The 18,807-nt window shown below is 51.6% G+C and overlaps 1 protein-coding gene across 3 annotated transcripts in view; it reads left to right on the top strand.

Moving 5' to 3' along the window:
• SDK2 (sidekick cell adhesion molecule 2) overlaps positions 1-18,807 on the top strand; it is a 294,538-nt gene that overhangs the window by 190,645 nt on the left and 85,086 nt on the right. For all 3 annotated transcript variants that reach the window (XM_053568347.1, XM_053568346.1, XM_053568345.1), the window contains 2 exons: positions 11,006-11,153; positions 16,950-17,083. In XM_053568347.1, the coding sequence (XP_053424322.1) occupies positions 11,006-11,153; positions 16,950-17,083 (282 nt within the window). The remainder of the gene's footprint in view (positions 1-11,005; positions 11,154-16,949; positions 17,084-18,807) is intronic.

Below are 18,807 nucleotides of genomic sequence, written 5' to 3'. Positions count from 1 at the left end.
GGGTTCCTGATCGTGGACAGAAGGCCTTAGATAAAGACCCTGGTGTACCTGGCACTTGCTGGGTGCGACCCCAGGAAAGTGACTGAACTTCTCTGAGCCTCAGCCTAGCTCAGGTTCCTCATCCATAAAACGTATTTAATAACACCTGCCTCCCAAGCCTGTCAGAACTCCAGAGCTCCTAGCCTAGCTGGCACAGTTTAGGGGGTGACAGCCGCCATTCATATTCCATAGTAGCATTTTAAGAAAGAAAAAAAGCAGGCCACAGAGCAGGATGGCGTCCAGCAAATGCCGTCCTGGCCAAATGCAAAGCAATGGGCTGGCCCTTCCCAATGCCCTCCTGCCAGCTCGGCCTGCCCGTGGGTCACCTCTCCCTGGAGGATTCTGGTCTTCTGGTCCAGGGTTCCAGGTGTCCTCTGAACACAGTTGTGACCGTGATTGTCGCCACTTCCCACCATGCTATACTGTGCTGCTACCACCAAGCTGTGCATATGGGAGTATAGCCCCCCATCCCTGGAGGCAGGACACCTTGGCAGGTGTGAAGAGGGAGTGGAGAGGTTGACCCAGGTTAACACCTGCCTGGCCACCATCCGCAGCTGCCCCAGAATAGCACTGGGAACCAGCACCCAACACTACACATGGCTTCTCAGGCCTTGAAGCTGCTTCCCCATAGCATCAGAAAGTGGAAACCCCTGTGCAGCCCTTTGGTGCCTAAAGCTAGGAAATATGGGAAGCCCCCGATAATGCTGTCTGGGCCTTGAGATGAATACTCACCCCAACCTGCGAAGGAAGGGTTTACTCTCCCCAGCTTCCTCCCTGGTCGGACTCACTCATCTCAGCCCAGGGTTGGCCTCCCTCTCTAGATGTGGAAGGTGAAGAATCCACTGTCCAATCCCCACCCCTTCCCCCAGGGATTCTGGATTCAGGGGAAGGTGACACCAGCCAAACCATTCTCCCCCACAACAGCCCCCCATCCTGAGTGTGGCTGTGCAGGGCAGCATGTGGTATGATCTCTGATCCTCACCCCACCCTGATCTAATGGCCACTGTGACCACAGGGGTCAGAAAGTGTTGGATTCTAGCCCCAACCTAGGTACGGACTCACTTAGGACTCTGGGCGCCTTCCTTTCCCTCTCTGGGCCTCAGTTTCCCCATCTGTAGAATGAAATTTATTCCAGCTATTAAAGTTAAAGAGAGGTCAGTGCCTGTGGCTCAGTGAGTAGGGCGCCGGCCCCATATACCGAGGGTGGCGAGTTCAAACCCGGCCCTGGCCAAACTGCAACAACAACAAAAATAGCCAGGTGTTGTGGCGGGTGCCTGTAGTCCCAGCTACTGGGGAGGCTGAGGCAAGAGAATTGCTAAGCCCAAGAGCTGGAGGCTGCTTATGTGAGCTGTGATGCCATGGACTCTACCGAGGGCAACAGAGTAAGACTCTGTCTCTAAAAAAATAAAATAAAATAAAGTTAAAGAGACTCTCTGGGTCAGGGCCCATGGCCCAGCCTGGATAGGACCATCCCCAAAGAGGCGCAGAGCCGGCCCACCCCTGGTGCAGAGCACCCTCCAGAACACTGTCCTCCAGTGTCACTGTGTGAATGTCTTCCTCCAGGGGCTTCCCAGGATGGCTCTGACCTTATGAGCTGCGTGTCAAGATGGGGAAACTGAGGCTCAGAGGGGTTCGAGGACAGCCTAAGGTCTCACAGCCAATAATTCTACCTTCACCTTCTTCTGCATGACAGGGTGTAGTCATGAACCCAGCCGTGATCCCAGGGTTGAAATCCAGTCTTACTCTCACAAGCTATGTGACCTGGGGCAAGTTACTTACCTTCTCTGTGCCTGTGTTTTCTCCTCAGTGAAAAGGAACACTGCTATCAGTACCTACTTGGGTGGCAGGTTGAAAGGATTACTGAATCAGTGCACACAAACCACCGCACCTGGTTCCCAGCCTGGCCAACACTCAGGGAGGAATAGACTTTTTTCTCTCTGAGAGGTCACCTAGGCAGGATGTCTTGAAATAAAGAACCTCTCTTATTCTAATTCTCTCCCCCCAAGAAGAAGGCACATTCCTAGCCACCCCTGTACTCCCACTCTTCAGGGCTGGGACTGGGGTGCAGCAGGCAGGCACTAGGGGTGCCCAATTCAAGGTGGCGCTCACTCTCAGGGGTCATCCTGCACTTGCATACCTGAGAGTGGGTTCCCCCTTATACCTGTCACCCTCATCACCTGGCTCCCCTCACCCTACCTGGTCCTGAGGCTCTCCCAGGTCTATGCCCTTCAGATCCCCTGCATCTGTCTGGCCGTCTGTGTTACACACACATACACACTTTGGAGGGCAGGCGGGGTATGGCTGCTCCTCCAAATCCCTCCTCTCCCCTCCTTGGCTGTTTCTGCCTCCTAGGGTGGGGAGGGTGTGTCGGGTGCTCCAGGCAGCCAGTTCTCCCTGCTACCCCAGCCCCATTCCCAAAGAGGGGCTGTGAATTGAGTTCTAATGAGAAATTAATAAGACAGCTGTGCTAACAACTAATGATAATGGCAAAGTCATTAAAAAAGGATCCTTTACATGTTTTTAATTACAGCAATTAAGGGGAAGTCAATAAAACATCCCCTCATCCCCAACCCCTTCCTGTCCCCACCCAGGAGTCCCTTTGTATGTTTAAAGTTGCCATACATCTCTGGCATTTGGCAAGCAGATGTATGGCGGACAGGGTTGGGAGAGCCTTGCAGAGGGGATAGATTCCCTGGAGTTCACCACGTCCAGGTTCCGCCTGGGTGATGCCACCCCTCCCCACCCCAGCCCACCTCTGCATGGCTCAGACTGGGAACCACTAACCAGCACCAAACCCACCCACCCATCGCAGGGCAAGGGGCCCTTCCAGGGAGGCTAGCAGGCTTGCCTCCTGCCAGGCAGCTCGGCAGCCCCTTGGACAAAATGAGGTTTGAGGGAATCAGGCCCATTGTCACATAGGCTGGAGTTGCCCATTGTCACATAGACTGAGTTGATGCCTAAAATGCTACCTAAATGGCTGTTTTTCTAAATTCTCGATCTGAAGCATGAATATCAAATGTAGAAGATTTAGGGGCCATGCGACAGTTCGAGATAATATTATTGTGTCTTTCTGGAACACCCATTTAACCTGGATGTTTAAATCATTCCTGAAATAACTATTATGTAGTGTGCCCCCACATTTGCTGAGCACTGTTCTAGGTAGTGAGGGCACAACAGGACACAAAACCAAGACACACCTCCCTGCCCTCAAAGAAAGCAGCCAGAGATACAAGATGTAAAGGTGAATGTGTGTGCATAATCTCATTTGTAATAGGAAGAAAGGTGAGGTATTATAAGGAGAACTGAAGCCAGGTGAAAGGAATGCAGAAACAGAGGAGGGGTCTTATTGCATAGGGTGGAGGAGAGGGGCTTCTTGGAGGAAGTGAAGTTGAGCAGAGACTCCAAGGAAGCTGGGGAGACAGAGTGAGAGCTCATTCCAGCCCAGGGAGCAGCAGGTACAAAGGCCCTGGGGTGAACTTGGGTGTCTGTCTCAAGCCAGGTAGCTGGAGCAGAAAGAGAGAAGCAGAGGATGGAAAGAGGTGAGGTGAGGGGAACTTAGGGACAGACAACAGCTTTCTGAACTGTGGTCTGTGCTTTGGATGTTACTCAGAATGAGACAGAAGTCGTGGACGGTTGGGGCAGAGGCGTGATATGATCTGGTTGCAGGGAGAAGCGTCGTTTCCATGACAAACACATAAAACCACGATGAAATACCATTCCATGCCTTCCAATTTGGCAAAAACCAGAGTCTAAGCCCAAGTGTTGGTGGAAACTCTCGTCGCTGCTGGTGGGGGTGTAAACTGGTAAATGGATACAAATTGGGAAAACAGTTTGGAATTATTAGTAAAATTAATGTGTGCCTACCCTACAACCCGCAGTTCCGTTTTTAGGCCTATACCCTAGAGACCCCTTAGCCTATGCACCCGAGGGTCCATAGGGGGCCGTGCTTGGCAGGACGGCAGAGCGCTGAAAACAAAGCAAATATGCAGTAGAGCTGTGCTATTATGATCATAGAATTCAGGCAGCCGTGAAAATGACTAAGTGCAAGGATCTGAGTAGCGCTCCAAAAACTAAGGCACAAAAAAGCAAACCACGCAAGACTAAGACTACATGCAGAATAATCCCAGGTATAAAAAGCCTAAAAACAGACTAAATTGACCATAAATTGTTTAAGAATGCATCCATGTGTAAGGAAACTGGAAAGCAGTGGCACCGTTACCACAGAACCCGGGAGAGAGACGACCTCTGAGGGGGACGGGGTGAGTGCGGGGGGGGAGGGGAGGGTGTGTTCTAGTCCTTACACGGTGTGGCAGGTCCAGGGGTATTTATTTTATTCATCTTTTTTAAACTATACATATAATTATATTTGCTGTTTTGTATGCATGATGTATTTCATGATTTTAAAGTGTTTTTAAAATAAATACATAAAAGCAATGAATATCTTCTGAAGCAGGGCTCCTACTTTACAAGGCCTTTTAAGATATGAACCAAATTCATCAGGAATAATTTTTAGGCCACATCCTGCTGTGCCCCAAGCCCACACTTCTTTGTTCTTGGGGGAATTTTTCGGGACAGTTGAATCAGGTCTGTAGGGCATAACATGGTGTGTTAGCAAGCATATCCCTCAGAGAGCAGGGGCAATAAACCCTTCCCTGTTTCTACCCCCATGTGGATGGTTTTCCTGGGCACCCTGGGCCCTTGGTCTTCATCACTGGGTTTCCTTTCCTCTGGCCCACACTCCTGCACTGCCTGGCTGACTACCCCACTTTTGCAGCCCTTGGCTGATGCAGCTCAGTATTTACAAGGGTGAGACATGAAAACATACATACACAAACACATAAAGGGCCTCCTCGGGCAAAGCTCTCCTTGAGCAGACCCAGGAAGCACATCTGATGAAGTGGAATAATGGAGAGAGCAGGAGGACCTGGGGGCCTGAGAGCCACAGTGTGGATTGAACATTGTGCAGCAGAGGAGTGCAGGGAAGGGTCAACTGCAGAAGCTGGACTGAGGCCAGCTGTGCCCTTCCGGCCTCCATCTGTTTCACCATATGAACATATAGCAAAATACAACCATCCATCAACCACCAGAATACACACCTACATACAACCATTCATCAACCACCAAACATATCCCTCTACATACAACACTCCATCATACCCCTCTACATACAACCTTCCAGTAGCCAGGAAACATACCCGTCTACATACAACCATCCAGCAACCACCAAACATACCCCTCTACATACAACCTTCCATCAGCCACCAAACATACCCCTCTATATTCAACCCTCCAGCAGCCACCAAACATACCCCTCTACATCCAACCATCCATCAGCCACCAAACATACCCCTCTACATCCAACCCTCCAGCAGCCACCAAACATACCCCTCTACATCCAACCCTCCGGCAGCCACCAAACATACCCCTCTACATAAACCCTCCAGCAGCCACCAAACATACACCTCTACATACAACCTTCCATCAGCCACCAAACATACCCCTCTACATACAACCCTCCAGCAGCCACCAAACATACCCCTTTACATACAACCCTCCAGCAGCCACCAAACATACCCCTCTACATCCAACCCTCTGGCAGCCACCAAACATACCCCTCTACATCCAACCCTCCGGCAGCCACCAAACATACCCCTCTACATAAACCCTCCAGCAGCCACCAAACATACACCTCTACATACAACCTTCCATCAGCCACCAAACATACCCCTCTACATACAACCCTCCAGCAGCCACCAAACATACCCCTCTACATCCAACCCTCCAGCAGCCACCAAACATACCCCTCTACATACAACCATCCAGCAGCCACCAAACATACACACCTGCATACAACCCTCCAGCAGCCACCAAACATACCCCCCTACATACAACCCTCCATCAGCCACCCAAACATATATACCTTGTACAACCAGCTATCCCATAACCCAAACATACAAATAAATATAAATACATACATTCTTCATCCCTTCCTCCATCTATCCATCTATCCCTCCATCTCCCCTCTTCATCCATCCATCCAGCGATTTATCCATCCATTTATTCATCCAAACATCCATCCGTCCATTGAACAAACCCACCACCCTGTCCCACTGGCCTTGTTATTTCTTCTGACTACGCCTTCTCCCTTCACACAATTCCTCCCCAACACACACACCCCTAGCTAACACTCCTTTATTTCTCAGCTTGAAAGAAGCCTCACCCGCCTCCAGCCTAAAGTAGGTGCTCCTGCTACTGCCCTCGTGAAGAACCCCATTCCTTCCCTTCTAACAATTGCCACTGAACATTTGCTGTGGGTTAGTGTACTTACACCCATCTCCCTGACTAGGCTAGACGACCCAAGAGGTCAGGGACCTGGTCTTTCTTCAGTGCCCACCACAGAGTCTGCCTGACCCCAAAAAGAGTGTGTTGAATGATGGCATTGGGAGAATTTTGAGAGAAACTACTGTGTGCAGAGCATGGGGCCAGGTCTCTTGCAAGATTTGCTCATGAATGTAACTGCCTCTACCATCTGTTAGAAAAAGATCAAGAATGTGCATGCAGCATTTTCATGCAGGATGTGAGTCATGAAGAGGCAGGCAGGAATTGCAGAAGCGAGGGCCGGGTGCGAGTGCTGGCCAGGCCCGGCCCTGACTGTTTATGCTGAGATAAGCCACCCCATCTCCACGAGCCTTCATTTCCTCACCAACAAAATGGAGTTAATAAAACTAGAGAGAGGAGAAAGAAACACTATTACCATAAAATTGATTTAAATTGTTCAAATATATCTTCTGAGTTCTGTGAAAAGTTTTTTAAATAGATAAAATTATTTTAAGAACTGAAATCAATGTGATTCATTGATGTAATTTTTTTATAGACAGAGCCAAGTAATAGAAATTTTAAAACAACTAAAACTGTATATTCGTTAAAATTGGGCTTATCATGTTATTGTGAGAGTTAAATGAGATGATCCACATGAAGTCTACCTAGAGAGAAACTTGACGTAGGGTTAAGTCCTCAACGAGTCTTTGTTTTCTGATTCTATTTGGATGGTTTGGGGGTAATGTGGGTTAAGGAGGTGACATTCAAACTAAACTGTGAAAAATGTGTATGATTCCAATATTTTAATACTATAAATATTAGATATATTCTTAGCACTTTTATATATGCTTCCAGTTTCCATGGTAGTGTAATAAATTACCTCAAACCATAATGGTGTACAGAAGTCATCTGTTATGCTCACAGATTCTGTAATCCTGGAACCAGGAAAGGGAACGGCTAGCCTGTTCTGCTGTGTTCTGCACAGAGCTTCTCCTCTGTGATGACTGAGGCCTCAGCTGCAAGACTCCAAGGCTGGAGCTGAGATTATCGGAGGGCTCATGTGTTTGTTCCCCTGTCTAATGTTGATGCTGGCTATCATGTGGCAGCCTCAGCTCCTCTCCATGTGGGCTGTTCCTTTGTCCGCTTAGGCCACATTGAGCTTCCTCACAACATGGTGGCTGGATTCCAAGGGCCAATAGACAGGCGAGTGAAAGCCAGGTGAGAGCTGTATTCTTTTGATGACCTACCCTCAGAAGTCACATAGCATCTTTCCAGCACATGCTATTGGTGGAGTAGTCACAAGCTCCCTAGATTCAAGGGAGGGGACATAGTCCCCACTTCTCAATGAAAGGAGGTACTAATCACACTCCTTTCTGCAATGGTGGCAAAATACTGAGGCAGCTGTCTTTGGAGAGACAAAGCCTGACACACACATATTGTCCCATGTAATCCTCAGTATGACTTATAAAAAAGGAACTCTTCTTAACTTTATTTTAGGAAGAAGAAATTAAGGTTCAATGAGGTCAAAAGGTTTACCCAAGGTCACAGTTGCTGTCAGGAACCAGGATTTGAACTCAGGTTTCAAAGACTCCAAGGCAACTATGATTACACACACTGCCTGCCAAGTTTAGAGCAAGTAGGCTAACAGCAGATTAGGTTTTTTGAAACACTTAACTGACTACCTCCTTCCAGGATGCTGCAGAATCATGGTACAGGGTGACTCACAGCTTGTTCCGTATCGTTCCAGGAAGGGCCCAGCAAATATAGGCCCCAAGGTGGGAGGCAGGTGTGAGTGACTCAGGGTGGAGGGATGTGGTGTGGGCATTGAGGCAAGAAAGGCTGGTTGGGATCAGATTAGGTAGGAACCTTGAATCCAGTCAAGGGAATTTAGAGTCTCCTGGGGCAATGAGGAGATACCAAATGCTCCGTGCAGGTCAGCCATGTGGCCAGAGGGATGGAAGGGGACCCAATGTAGGAGACATGCTGGAAGTCTACACAACTGGAGTCAGGGGCCAGGCCCCTGAGGGGACATAGGGGCCTTGGTAAATGACAGTTGATGGTCCAGAGGAAGAGCAGAAGGACTTTGTGGGGGACAGGAAAGGGAAGTGCCTCCCTAGACTCTAAGGGTTTGAGCTTAGGTGATCAGGGTTGGGAGAGGAGCTATTAACAGAGCCAAGAATGCAAGAGGCAGATCTGATGCCGTGGCTCACACCTGTAATCCCATCACTCCGGGAGGCCGATGCAAAAGGATCGCTGGAGTCCAGACCTCAAGATCAGCCTGAACAACACAGCAAGACCCCGTTTCTATAAAATTAAAAAATTAGCCCATGTGTTGGTGCACACATGTTGTCCCAGCTGCTCAGGAGGCTGAGGCAAGATTATTTGAGCCCAGGAGTTTGAGGTTGCTGTGAGCTATGATGGCACCACTGCACTCTAGCTTGGGCAACAGACCGAGACCTTCAAAAAAAGGAGGAGGAGCTTGGCAGGAAGTGACAAAGGACACTTCTGGCAGAAGTGCCCAACAAACTGTCAGAAATTAGATCTGGGAGCTCACAGCGGAGCCAGAGGAGTCATGAGAGTCACTTATAGAGAAACTATGGTCAAACCATTAGGTTGTTTAGGGTTCCCAAGGAACTAGTGTGGCCAGAAAGAGTCACATCCAGGGCTTTGGAAATGAAAGTGTAAGCCAGTGGTTCCAAATTTTGGTGTACAGCAGTTTGCAGGTCAAGAAAATGAATCAAGGACTCAAGAGAGCCAGGTGCGTTGAAGCAGGGCTTTTCTGTGCCCAGGGGAGGAGAGAAGATGGAGCACACTACTGTGGGATTGCCGAGGCCTAGGGCATCCTGAGCTGCACCACGAGTAAGAACCATGGGGACTAAGACTTGTGAGTCTGCAGTCAAACTTCACTGCACACAGGTGTGGTGAGCCCAGGCCCAGAAACATCCTAGTGATTGGGTCAGAGTATGGGGTGATCAGAAGCTTTGGGGGTGTGCCTCCCATCAGCATCTTAACTCTACAGGTGATACTGACACTGAAGGTCCATTTGGGACAAATAGTGCCTCTCACAGTTGACCAGGGACACAAGCTGTGGGATATGTATACCGTGGAATACTATTTAGCCATAAAAAAGATGGTGACTCTACATCTTTTGTATTAACCTGAATAGAGTTGAAACGCATTCTTCTCAGTAAAGTATCACAAGAATGGAAAAGCAAATATCCAATTCACACAATACTAATATGAAACCTATAGGCATCATATTAGTATTCACACCTACATAGGAGAAAAACTCATTTCAATTCAAGTTGGGGGAAGGGGGAGTGAGGGAGGAGGGAAGAGGAGGGTTAGGGGTGTATCACACATCTTTGGGGTGTGGAACACAACTATAAGAGGGACTCTACCTAACAAATTCAAATACTGTGACCTTGTTGTCTGTACCCTCGCATTACTCTGAAATTAAAAAATAAAATAAATATAAAATGCCGGTTCTGATCCAGCAGGTCTGGGGTGGGGTCTGAGGCTCTGCATTTCTGGCGGGCACCCCAGTGGTGCCCGTCCTCCTGACCCACAGACCACACATAGAGCAGGAAGGGAGACATTAATTTTCAAGGGTGTGGTGGGAGCACAAACAGCCCTTCCCAAGCCCCGTCTCCAAGCCACTGCTGCTGGAATCCGTCCCCCAGCCCAGCAGGCAGGCAACCAGGGAGTCCCCTCTGCTTGTCTCCTGTGCGCTCTGCTCCCCTCCTGGCTGACAGAACATGGGAGCAGGGACAAACACTCCCCTTTATCTGCCAAGGGGGTAAGCATGTTTTCAAAAGAGCCATATGGTGTTTATGTCCACGCAACCTCACATATGGCACAACCAAGGCACGGGAGGGAAATCCTCTCCGAGAGGGCCCAGAGCCTGCCAGTCGCCTCACACCTACTCCCTTGCCCACTGCGCTGGAAGCAGTGCTGTGTGGAGGAGGAACCACCTCACCTGACTCCAGGCCTACAGACCTGAGTTCAAATCCCAGCTCTGCCACTTCCTAGCTCTATGACCTTGGACAAATTAACCTCTCTGAGCCCACTTGGGCAGTTTTCTCAGTCATAAAATATGTGAAATAATGGCCAACCTCCCATGGTTGCTGAATTGATTCAAAGATAGAAAGATAAAAAGGTATATTGGGCAGCGCCTGTGGCTCAGTGAGTAGGGCGCCAGCCCCATATGCCGAGGGTGGCGGGTTCAAACCCAGCCCCGGCCAAACTGCAACCAAAAAATAGCCGGGCGTTGTGGCAGGCGCCTGCAGTCCCAGCTACTCGGGAGGCTGAGGCAAGAGAATCGCGTAAGCCCAAGAGTTAGAGGTTGCTGTGAGCCGTGTGACGCCACGGCACTCTACCCGAGGGCGGTACAGTGAGACTCTGTCTCTACAAAAAAAAAAAAAAAAAAAGAAAGATAAAAAGGTATAAAGCAGGGCATGCCCTAGTGGTGGGTTAGAAAATGGGGCGGTGGGCTGATTGGGGTGGTCCGAACAACGTGGCCCCCTTCCCCACAGTCATCCTATCGGCCCTGAATGTTCCTTCTGCAGACACCACTCCCAGCCCAGGAGCAGGCAGCTCCCGAGGCTGACCTCTGCCCCTGACCCCTGCCTGTGCTCTCCCCCTGTAGACATGGGCAGCTTTGAGGAGGGCGAGAAGCGCCAGAGCGTGTCCCATGGGGAGGCAGCAGTCCTCCGTGCCCCACGCATCGCCAGCTTCCCCCGGCCGCAGGTGACCTGGTTCCGGGATGGCCGCAAGATTCCACCCAGCGGCCGCATGTGAGTGCCCACTCTGGGAGTCGGGAGGGGGCCCTCCCTGGGGGAGAGGTTTGGGGCCAGCTGCAGGCCCCGAGGCTGAGAAGGACCCTTTCTACAGAAGCCCCTGCCAGGCTTTCTGGGGCATCGCCAGAGGGGTGGGGCTTCCCAGGATGGTGGCAGGAGTCTGGTTTACGAGGGGCTTTCTTGGGATGTGCATGCAAGGGCTGGAGCCTGCAGCCCACACTCGGTCCCCTTCCTGGGCACTCCCAAGGCATGGCCTCCACACTCAGCTGAACAATATATCTGCTTCCCAGAGCACTGCCAAACGCCATACTGGCACGTACAAAGACACTGTCACCATGACTACAGGCCCAGGACTCAGGCCAGTGAAGGTGCTGGCATCTCCCGGACAGCCGGGCAGCCCTGGGTGTCTCCTGAGCTGGATCCAGTGGTGTGCGAAGGCCATGTGTGTCTTGGCTACAGGGAGGAGGTGTGGCCAGGGGAAGCCTTCGGGAGGGAAACACACAGTCCTTTTAGTGTTCACAAGGACTCCTCTGTGTGTCCCCTGGGGTCACCTGTGGCAGCCAACACCCCACACCTCCTCAGAAGGCAAGAGCAATGTATTTCCTCCCAGGGTGCAACCACCCTCCCTGCCCTCCTGAGGCCCCTCAGGGCCTGGAGCCAGCTCAGGCTTTCCTCTTCCCGCTCCAACTCTCCCCTTATCTCAGAAGACCACTCTTTTCCTGATCTACTCAGCTGCCATGTATGCTGGATAGAGCCTGTCCTGGTCTCTGCAAAGAGTGGAGGGATAGATGCCTGGTTCTTTTCTAGTGGAAAAAGCATAGTAACAACATCATCATGCACGTATCATGTATCATGGTAATAGTAGCAGCTGCCGTGTGAGTGGCTGCTGTGTTCTGCAGACTGCGCCGGGCACACTGCGCACGTCCCCTCTCCTCCAGGACAGCTGTGCACCGGGAGGAAAGGATGCTCTCAATCTCATTCTCTTCCCTCCCCCAGAGCACCTGCTGAAAAAGAGGTTGTTGAATGAATGGCCCCACAATAACCCTGTGTCCTGGGTTTATTCCCATTTCACAAAGTGAAGCTCCCAAGCATTCAACTACTTTGCCAAATCTCACACAGCTGATTCTAACCTTACAGGTGCCGGAGTCAGGGTCATTAAGTCTTGTCTTATGGGAAAAAACACCTGAGAACAGGTACACAGACATAATGAAGTGATTATACTTGTGCAGAAGTTAGTCCTGCTACGGTGATTCTCGACCTGGCTACCTGTTGAAATCATTCCAGAGTTTTGAAACATACTGATCCTTCCTAAGATACTCTGATTTAATTGAAATGGGATAAAATTTGGGCATCAGGAGTTTTTAAAGCTCTCTAGGCTATTCTAATGTGCAGTCAGGGCTGAGAACCAATATCCTAGGATGCATCAGCTATCTACAGCCACAAAAATGCTGCATAACAAAATACCTCAATGGCTTAAAGCCCTGAGCACTGATTTTTATGAGTCTTTAGGTTGGTAGTTTCACCTGGGCCTGCCTGGGTGTTTCTTCTGGTCTTGGCTGGGCTCTTTCACTCATCTGGGCTGGCTGGCTCTTCGCTGATCTAGACAGGCCTCATACTAGATAACTGGGGTGACTAGCTGTGTGTCCCTTGTCCCATCTTCCCCCCAGCTAGACCTAGCGCATCCTCTTGGCAGTTGCCCAGGAGCAGGAGAGGAAGCAAAAAGATACATTTTTTAAGCTCTGTTAACATCCCATTGGCCAAAGCAAAGACATGACAGAACTCAGAATCAAAAGACAGGGAAATAGACTCCAAACCTTAAGTCTGTTATGCAGCATTTTTGTGGCTATAGAGAGGATACCTGGAAAGTCACATGGCAGAGGATGTGGATACAGATCAGGGTGAAGAACTGAAGTCACACTCCGAGTTAACAGGTGGAACTCAGGCTGTGTGAGTCATACTGTGCCCCCCTTAGGCCTAAGATTCAACAAAACCAGCGGAGAATGGTTAACCCTAACACAGATATTGAGATTATGTTGTAGAGGGGGATGCTCTACCACACAGGTGCTGGGCTAGGTAGACGAGGCCCAGCACCCTTCTTGCTTCCTGGCTGAGGTTATCTCACATGCCCTATTGCATGTCAATCAATTAGTAGTGGCTGCCTGGAAGACTGTGTTGAGAAGTCTGAGGCCCTATCCAGACTCATGGGAAGAGCATCATGGTTGATTAGCAATGTCTGCCATGGCCGCAGGAGGGGGTGTGCTAGCACTCATCTCCCACATTTGCTATGCTAGATGCAACCCTTTCCCTAGCCCACTCCCATCATCACTTTCCTAAACCTTTCACCTCCCTTCTCAGTCCTGGTCTCTGTCCTTACCCTCTTTTCATTCCCAGCACCCTCTGGCACCAAGACAGAACAGCCCTGGCTGGCACATGTGTACACCTTCCGGGCCACACACACCCCACACCCTTCCTACTACTACAGTACTCCTGCCATAACTACTATAAAACACTGTGGTGGTTTTATCTCAGCAATTATAAAAGATTAATATTCATAACTGGTGGAAAGGGTCCCTGGAAGCAAATTCTCTGGTGTCCAAGTCAGAGATGCATATCTGATGAGTGCTCTCAGCCAGAGGGGAGCACAGGGCTCAGGAGGCCCAGCTATCTACAGAGGCTGCTCTCACCTCGGGGCAGAAGTGGGATTAGTAGAAGCACCTGGCCTGTGCCCTGGGGCTCACTGTTGAAAAGGAGACAAGATTTCTCACAGAGATGTGTGCTGGGGGCGCTGTACACATTCTAGGATGATTTATCTTATTTGTAATTAAATTATACTTGGGGGCTCCATGAAGCAGAGGAGAAGGGGCTGCTGGCTTAATAGGAGCAGCAGGTGGGGGGCAGAGGGCAGAGAGAAGTTGAGCTGAATAGCCAAGGCCTAGTATGAACCCAGGTGTTGGCTGAGAAATAGAGCTCAGCCTCTGCTGGCCAAGTGAGCCTACGGGCCCAGCCCCCCAAGAATTCCGCCTCCGGCATCTTCTTGTGTGAGGTGCATCTGGGGTGCAGCTGGCCAGGAGCTTCCAGAGTGCCAGAGACAGCTGTGTGCACCTTGGCAGTGAGATCCATGACTATTATCAAGGGGACAGTCACCCTGCAGAGGGAAACACCCAGCAACCTTCCTTAATCACCTGCTGGGGTCACAGGGAGGGCAGATCACAGGCCTCTCTCCCCCTATTCCACTCGACGTTGGGGACAAGAACCCAGGTCCTGCGGGTCCCCATCCAGGGTGCCTTCCTATGGGTGCCGATTAAGGCTGTGCTGGCTGCAATAGCAGATGGACCCCAAATCTCAGTGGCCGAACACAGCAGAAGTGGATTTCCTGGGATTTAACGTCCTGCCCCCAACAGCCATGCAGGAGGCCCAGCTGATGGGAGCTTTGCCAGCACCAACACAGGCCTTGTGAGTCATTCCACTCTGATGGGGACAGAAAGAGATGAGGATCGTGCAGGAGGAGCTTAGGGTGCAGGCCAAGGAGGGGACCACATCCTCCCTCCACGTCCCGCCAGCTCAGCCCCGCCGCCCCAGCAGGTCCCTTGCTCCCCGGAGACTGCAGCCCTCCACTACAGATGGGGAGTCTGGGCTGCGCTGGGCAGTGGGCCACCACACCTGGGACGGGGTCTTACCCACAGCCGCTCTGTGTCTGGGGCCTGACCGCCCTCCCTTGCAGGGTGTAGGGTGCCTGCCTAGCAGCATCTCTGGCCTCTGCCACTGGTTGTAGTGGCACCCCCACAGCTGTGGCCACCAAAGTTGTCCAGACATGGTCAAATGTCCCCTGGAGGGCAAAGTCACCCCCATTTGAGAACCACTGATGTAGAAGGATCGATCATGATATAGACAAAATGCCATGCCGCAGAGAGAAGAGGGATAGGGAGCCTTCCCAATTGAGGAGAGAGGAAACTGGAGGTCGGAGCCTCTGGAGGCCAAAAGGGGACCAGGACAGGCGGGTGACCTGGGAAGTGGGCCAAGTCTCCCGGCCCAGTGAGCTCATCAGAGACTTCCTTCAACCTGTTCCTAGGCAGCCATTGCAGCTGCATGGTCCCTGTGCACTGCCACCTATGGGGTGGCCCTTGGTCCTGACGTTTGGTCCTTGGTCTGGGGGCTGGGGGGGACAGTCAGTGGGCTGCAGAGCTGCCTGAGGCCAAATGGGGAAAGAACAGAAACAGCAACTGAAATCATAATCCCTCGCCCTCAGGGAGGGAAGGAACTGCACCAACGTCTCCCTGTTGCCACCCTCGCACAGGTGAGGTCACTGCAGCCTGCCCAGGAGGAAGGTGTGCACCATTCCAGAGCTTACACCTGCCTGCCCCACCCAGAGCCCTGCGGGGGAGGACCCATAGCCCAGCCACCCTCACTTACGCTATCCACCTAAGGACGAGGGTCCCTGGGGGTTACTCCCAGGCAGGAAAATGGTCACCATCCCTATCCCATTTTGCGGCTTTGAAAATATTTTAGCCTGCCTCTGGCCCTACCTCCTTTCACCTCATTTGCTGGAGGTTAAAAGAACTCTTCAGAAAAAATAAAAGTACATTGGACATGATTAAGATGCCCGGCCATTTTGGCAGGAGGGCTGCGCTGACAGTGTGAGTCTCCGTGTCCAAAGCCCCAAAACCAGGAGACAGAGGAGGGCCCGGCACAGCCAGGCTGGGAGAAAGCTGGGCTGGAGAAGCATTAACGGGATGTTTATTTGAGAGCCTGTTTAAAACTCTGAAATATTCACCTAATGGGAAAATTTGAAAAGAATTCAACTGGATTTGTCCTTGTTAAACTAGCATTAAGGATGTTTAACAGCTGTCTCGGGCACATCACATTAAAATCTGCAGATAGACTTGACGAACTAATGGTTTTGTTTGTCATCGGGAGAGTGGGTGAAAGGAGGGGACAGGCAGAGCCCACATGGGCGACACCCTGGGTGGAGCTCATAGCTTCCTACTTGGACAAGTGGGTCTGGGACCTATGGGCCTGGCCTGTGGAGGAGCTGTGTGATGGGACCTCAGGAAGAGGACCAGCTGGGGCAAAGGCCCATCCTTGTACCCACAGTGCACCAGCCCACCTTTCCCTCCCTGCCAGGCCAGCTGGGCCCACACTTGGTGACGAGCCACAGGGAGGTAGAAGCTGATACCTGGAAAGGGAACCTGAGGGCCATAGGACCCCGGAAGTCTTTGCTGGGGCCTTTGAATCAATCTAAACAAATTTAGGATTAGGGTTAAGGCACTGATTCTGGAATGGCCCTGCTCATTTCTATACGTAGTATCCATTACCATCCATTCATTCATTCACCGTCATTCACTCATTCATTCTGCAACGTTTCTCATTACCCAGACAGAGATAACCGCACACGGCCATCAAGGGCAGGACACAGGACAGATTTCGAGGGGTGCTTAGAAGACTCCTAGCACAACCTTGGCGTAGGGGCTGGGGGAGCTTCCTGTGGACAATCTCAACCTCTGGCCGTGAACGTGCTATATACCTGGGCCTGATTGTGCTGTCAGCATCATGTTGGGAACTCTGCACGCTGAACGTGGTGACAGTGCTGGCCAGCAGTGGGGAACCTGCAGTTGTGATGCGGCCTCTCAACTGAATTCAAAGCTCACAGAACAAGTCCCTTTATGGGTAGCAGGTGGCTGGGAGGTGGACAGGAGGAGAGCTCTGGGGCAGGTGAGGTGTGAGCAGTCGACCTGCCCCGGGTCCCTGCTCCCCTCAGGCCGGTCAGAGGAATGTTCTTCCTCTTCCTCTTCCCAGAGCCATCACGCTGGAGAACACCCTTGTCATCCTATCCACTGTGGCTCCTGATGCTGGCCGTTACTATGTGCAGGCCGTTAATGACAAGAATGGTGATAACAAGACCAGCCAGCCCATCACTCTCGCCGTGGACAGTAAGTCAGCCTGTGGCGGGGCCTGGGACCCGACAGGGAGCTGGGCATTAATCTAGGGAATGGGGCTCCAGGGGGTCATTTGAAAGATGGAGTGGTGGGGATGGGCAATGGGCGGGCAGGGGCCCTCGCAGAGCAGAGAGGATGAGGAGGGGCTGAGCCCTGGAACCCGTTCCTGTGACACATCTGAGGCTCTGCATCGGGAGAGGAGGTGCTTAGCAAGACTGTTATCAGGGCTATGGGACAGAGCGAGAGAGTATATGCGTGGGTGAGTGCTCAGGTGAGCACCCCAGGAGAGCTGGGAGATCAAAGCTTGTTTTTGAAGAAATATACTAACTGCCTCTACGCACCTGGCACATAAAAGGCACCATCTGTACGCAGAGCCAGGAGGTCCCCACTAATGGGAACACAGTCCCTTTGCCCAGGTATCTGCCTAAAAGGTCCCCTCCATCCTCAGACACCCCCAACTCCCTGGGAGAGGGAGACAAAGCTCTCCCCAAGAGAACTCAGCACTCAGTGGGACGTACATGAGCGGCGACTCCCTCAGTGTGCTTTGCACAGACATGTCAGGGCAAGACTGAAGCCAGATTTCTCTGCACTGATGAGATGCTAGGATGTCCCCCACTCCACTCCCAGGCGGGGTTTTTCCTGCTGGACTAGCCCCTCCTTCCATGCTCCTACCCCAGGACAGAGAAGGTGGAGTGGGTAGCTGGGGAGGCAAGACCAAGGCTTCCTGCAGCAGCTGAGCTGACGCTGGAGCTGGGGGAGCCAGATGTTCACATCCCTCCACATCTGTACGATGCCTGCTCCCAAAGCAAGTCTCATTTATCATCCCTGATGCACTGGTAGGCGCCTGTCAGCAGCAAGATGAGGACGCAGCCAGTGGGGAGCCTTGCTGTGCCCCTCCTCTGCTCCCAGCTTCTGTCTTCCAGTGCCTGCAGGGCCCAGAAAATTGCCAGTCCCCGTCCCTGCACCTTTCAAACCCCAGCAGGACTCATTCCTGCTTCTCTCTCCCCAACCTAGACCAAAGAATTCCATTCTGGATACTGACCCATCAGGGCCACGGTGTGACCACTGACATTGACCTGGACCAGGGTCTCAGTCAACTTTCAGCAGTCTGGGCCCTGGCCATGACCTGGCGCTGCTGTTTCTCTAGAAAAAAAAAAAAAAAAAAGAATTTAGTCAGGGGAGGGAGATGGTTTTCCCTAATAGGTGCTGGTCAGCTATTTTCCAGGGACCAGATTTCCTGGAGTCTCGTGGGATCCAGTGGTTTGGTAAGGTGCAATGTCAAAGATAGGGTCAGATACACGGGAGTGGGTCATGGTCCAAGTCAAAACCAGGCATCTTCCTGTGTGAGTCAGTTTACCCTGAGACCCCAGGTCAGGGGCCTTCCTCTCTGGGCCCCTCCTCCAGCAACCAGCTCTTCCTCGTAGGAGTTAGCCTGGCTGCTTCCACAGCTGAGTAAGGGGGGGTCCCAGTTCCCTGATCCACCTTCAATCACCCCCCAGTCCTCCAGCTGGCCCCAGGAGGAAAGGCAGGGTCCCTCTGCCCCCTTCCATCTACCCAGGCTTCACCCATTTGGCTGCTTCTCCCACCCTGCCGCCACCCAGCTCCCACTTTAATGAGGTGATTGAGAGCAGAATCAGCTAATTTTTATCAAATTTCTCCCCCTGAGAGTGAATGCACTTCAGAACCCTGCTCCTCTTTCTGGGCCACAAATCCCCCAG

This window comes from Nycticebus coucang, chromosome 18 (assembly GCF_027406575.1).
Source record: "Nycticebus coucang isolate mNycCou1 chromosome 18, mNycCou1.pri, whole genome shotgun sequence".
Classification (NCBI taxonomy): Eukaryota; Metazoa; Chordata; class Mammalia; order Primates; family Lorisidae; genus Nycticebus; species Nycticebus coucang.
Note: the sequence above shows the minus strand (reverse complement) of the source record. Positions and strands in the feature narration are given on the sequence as shown.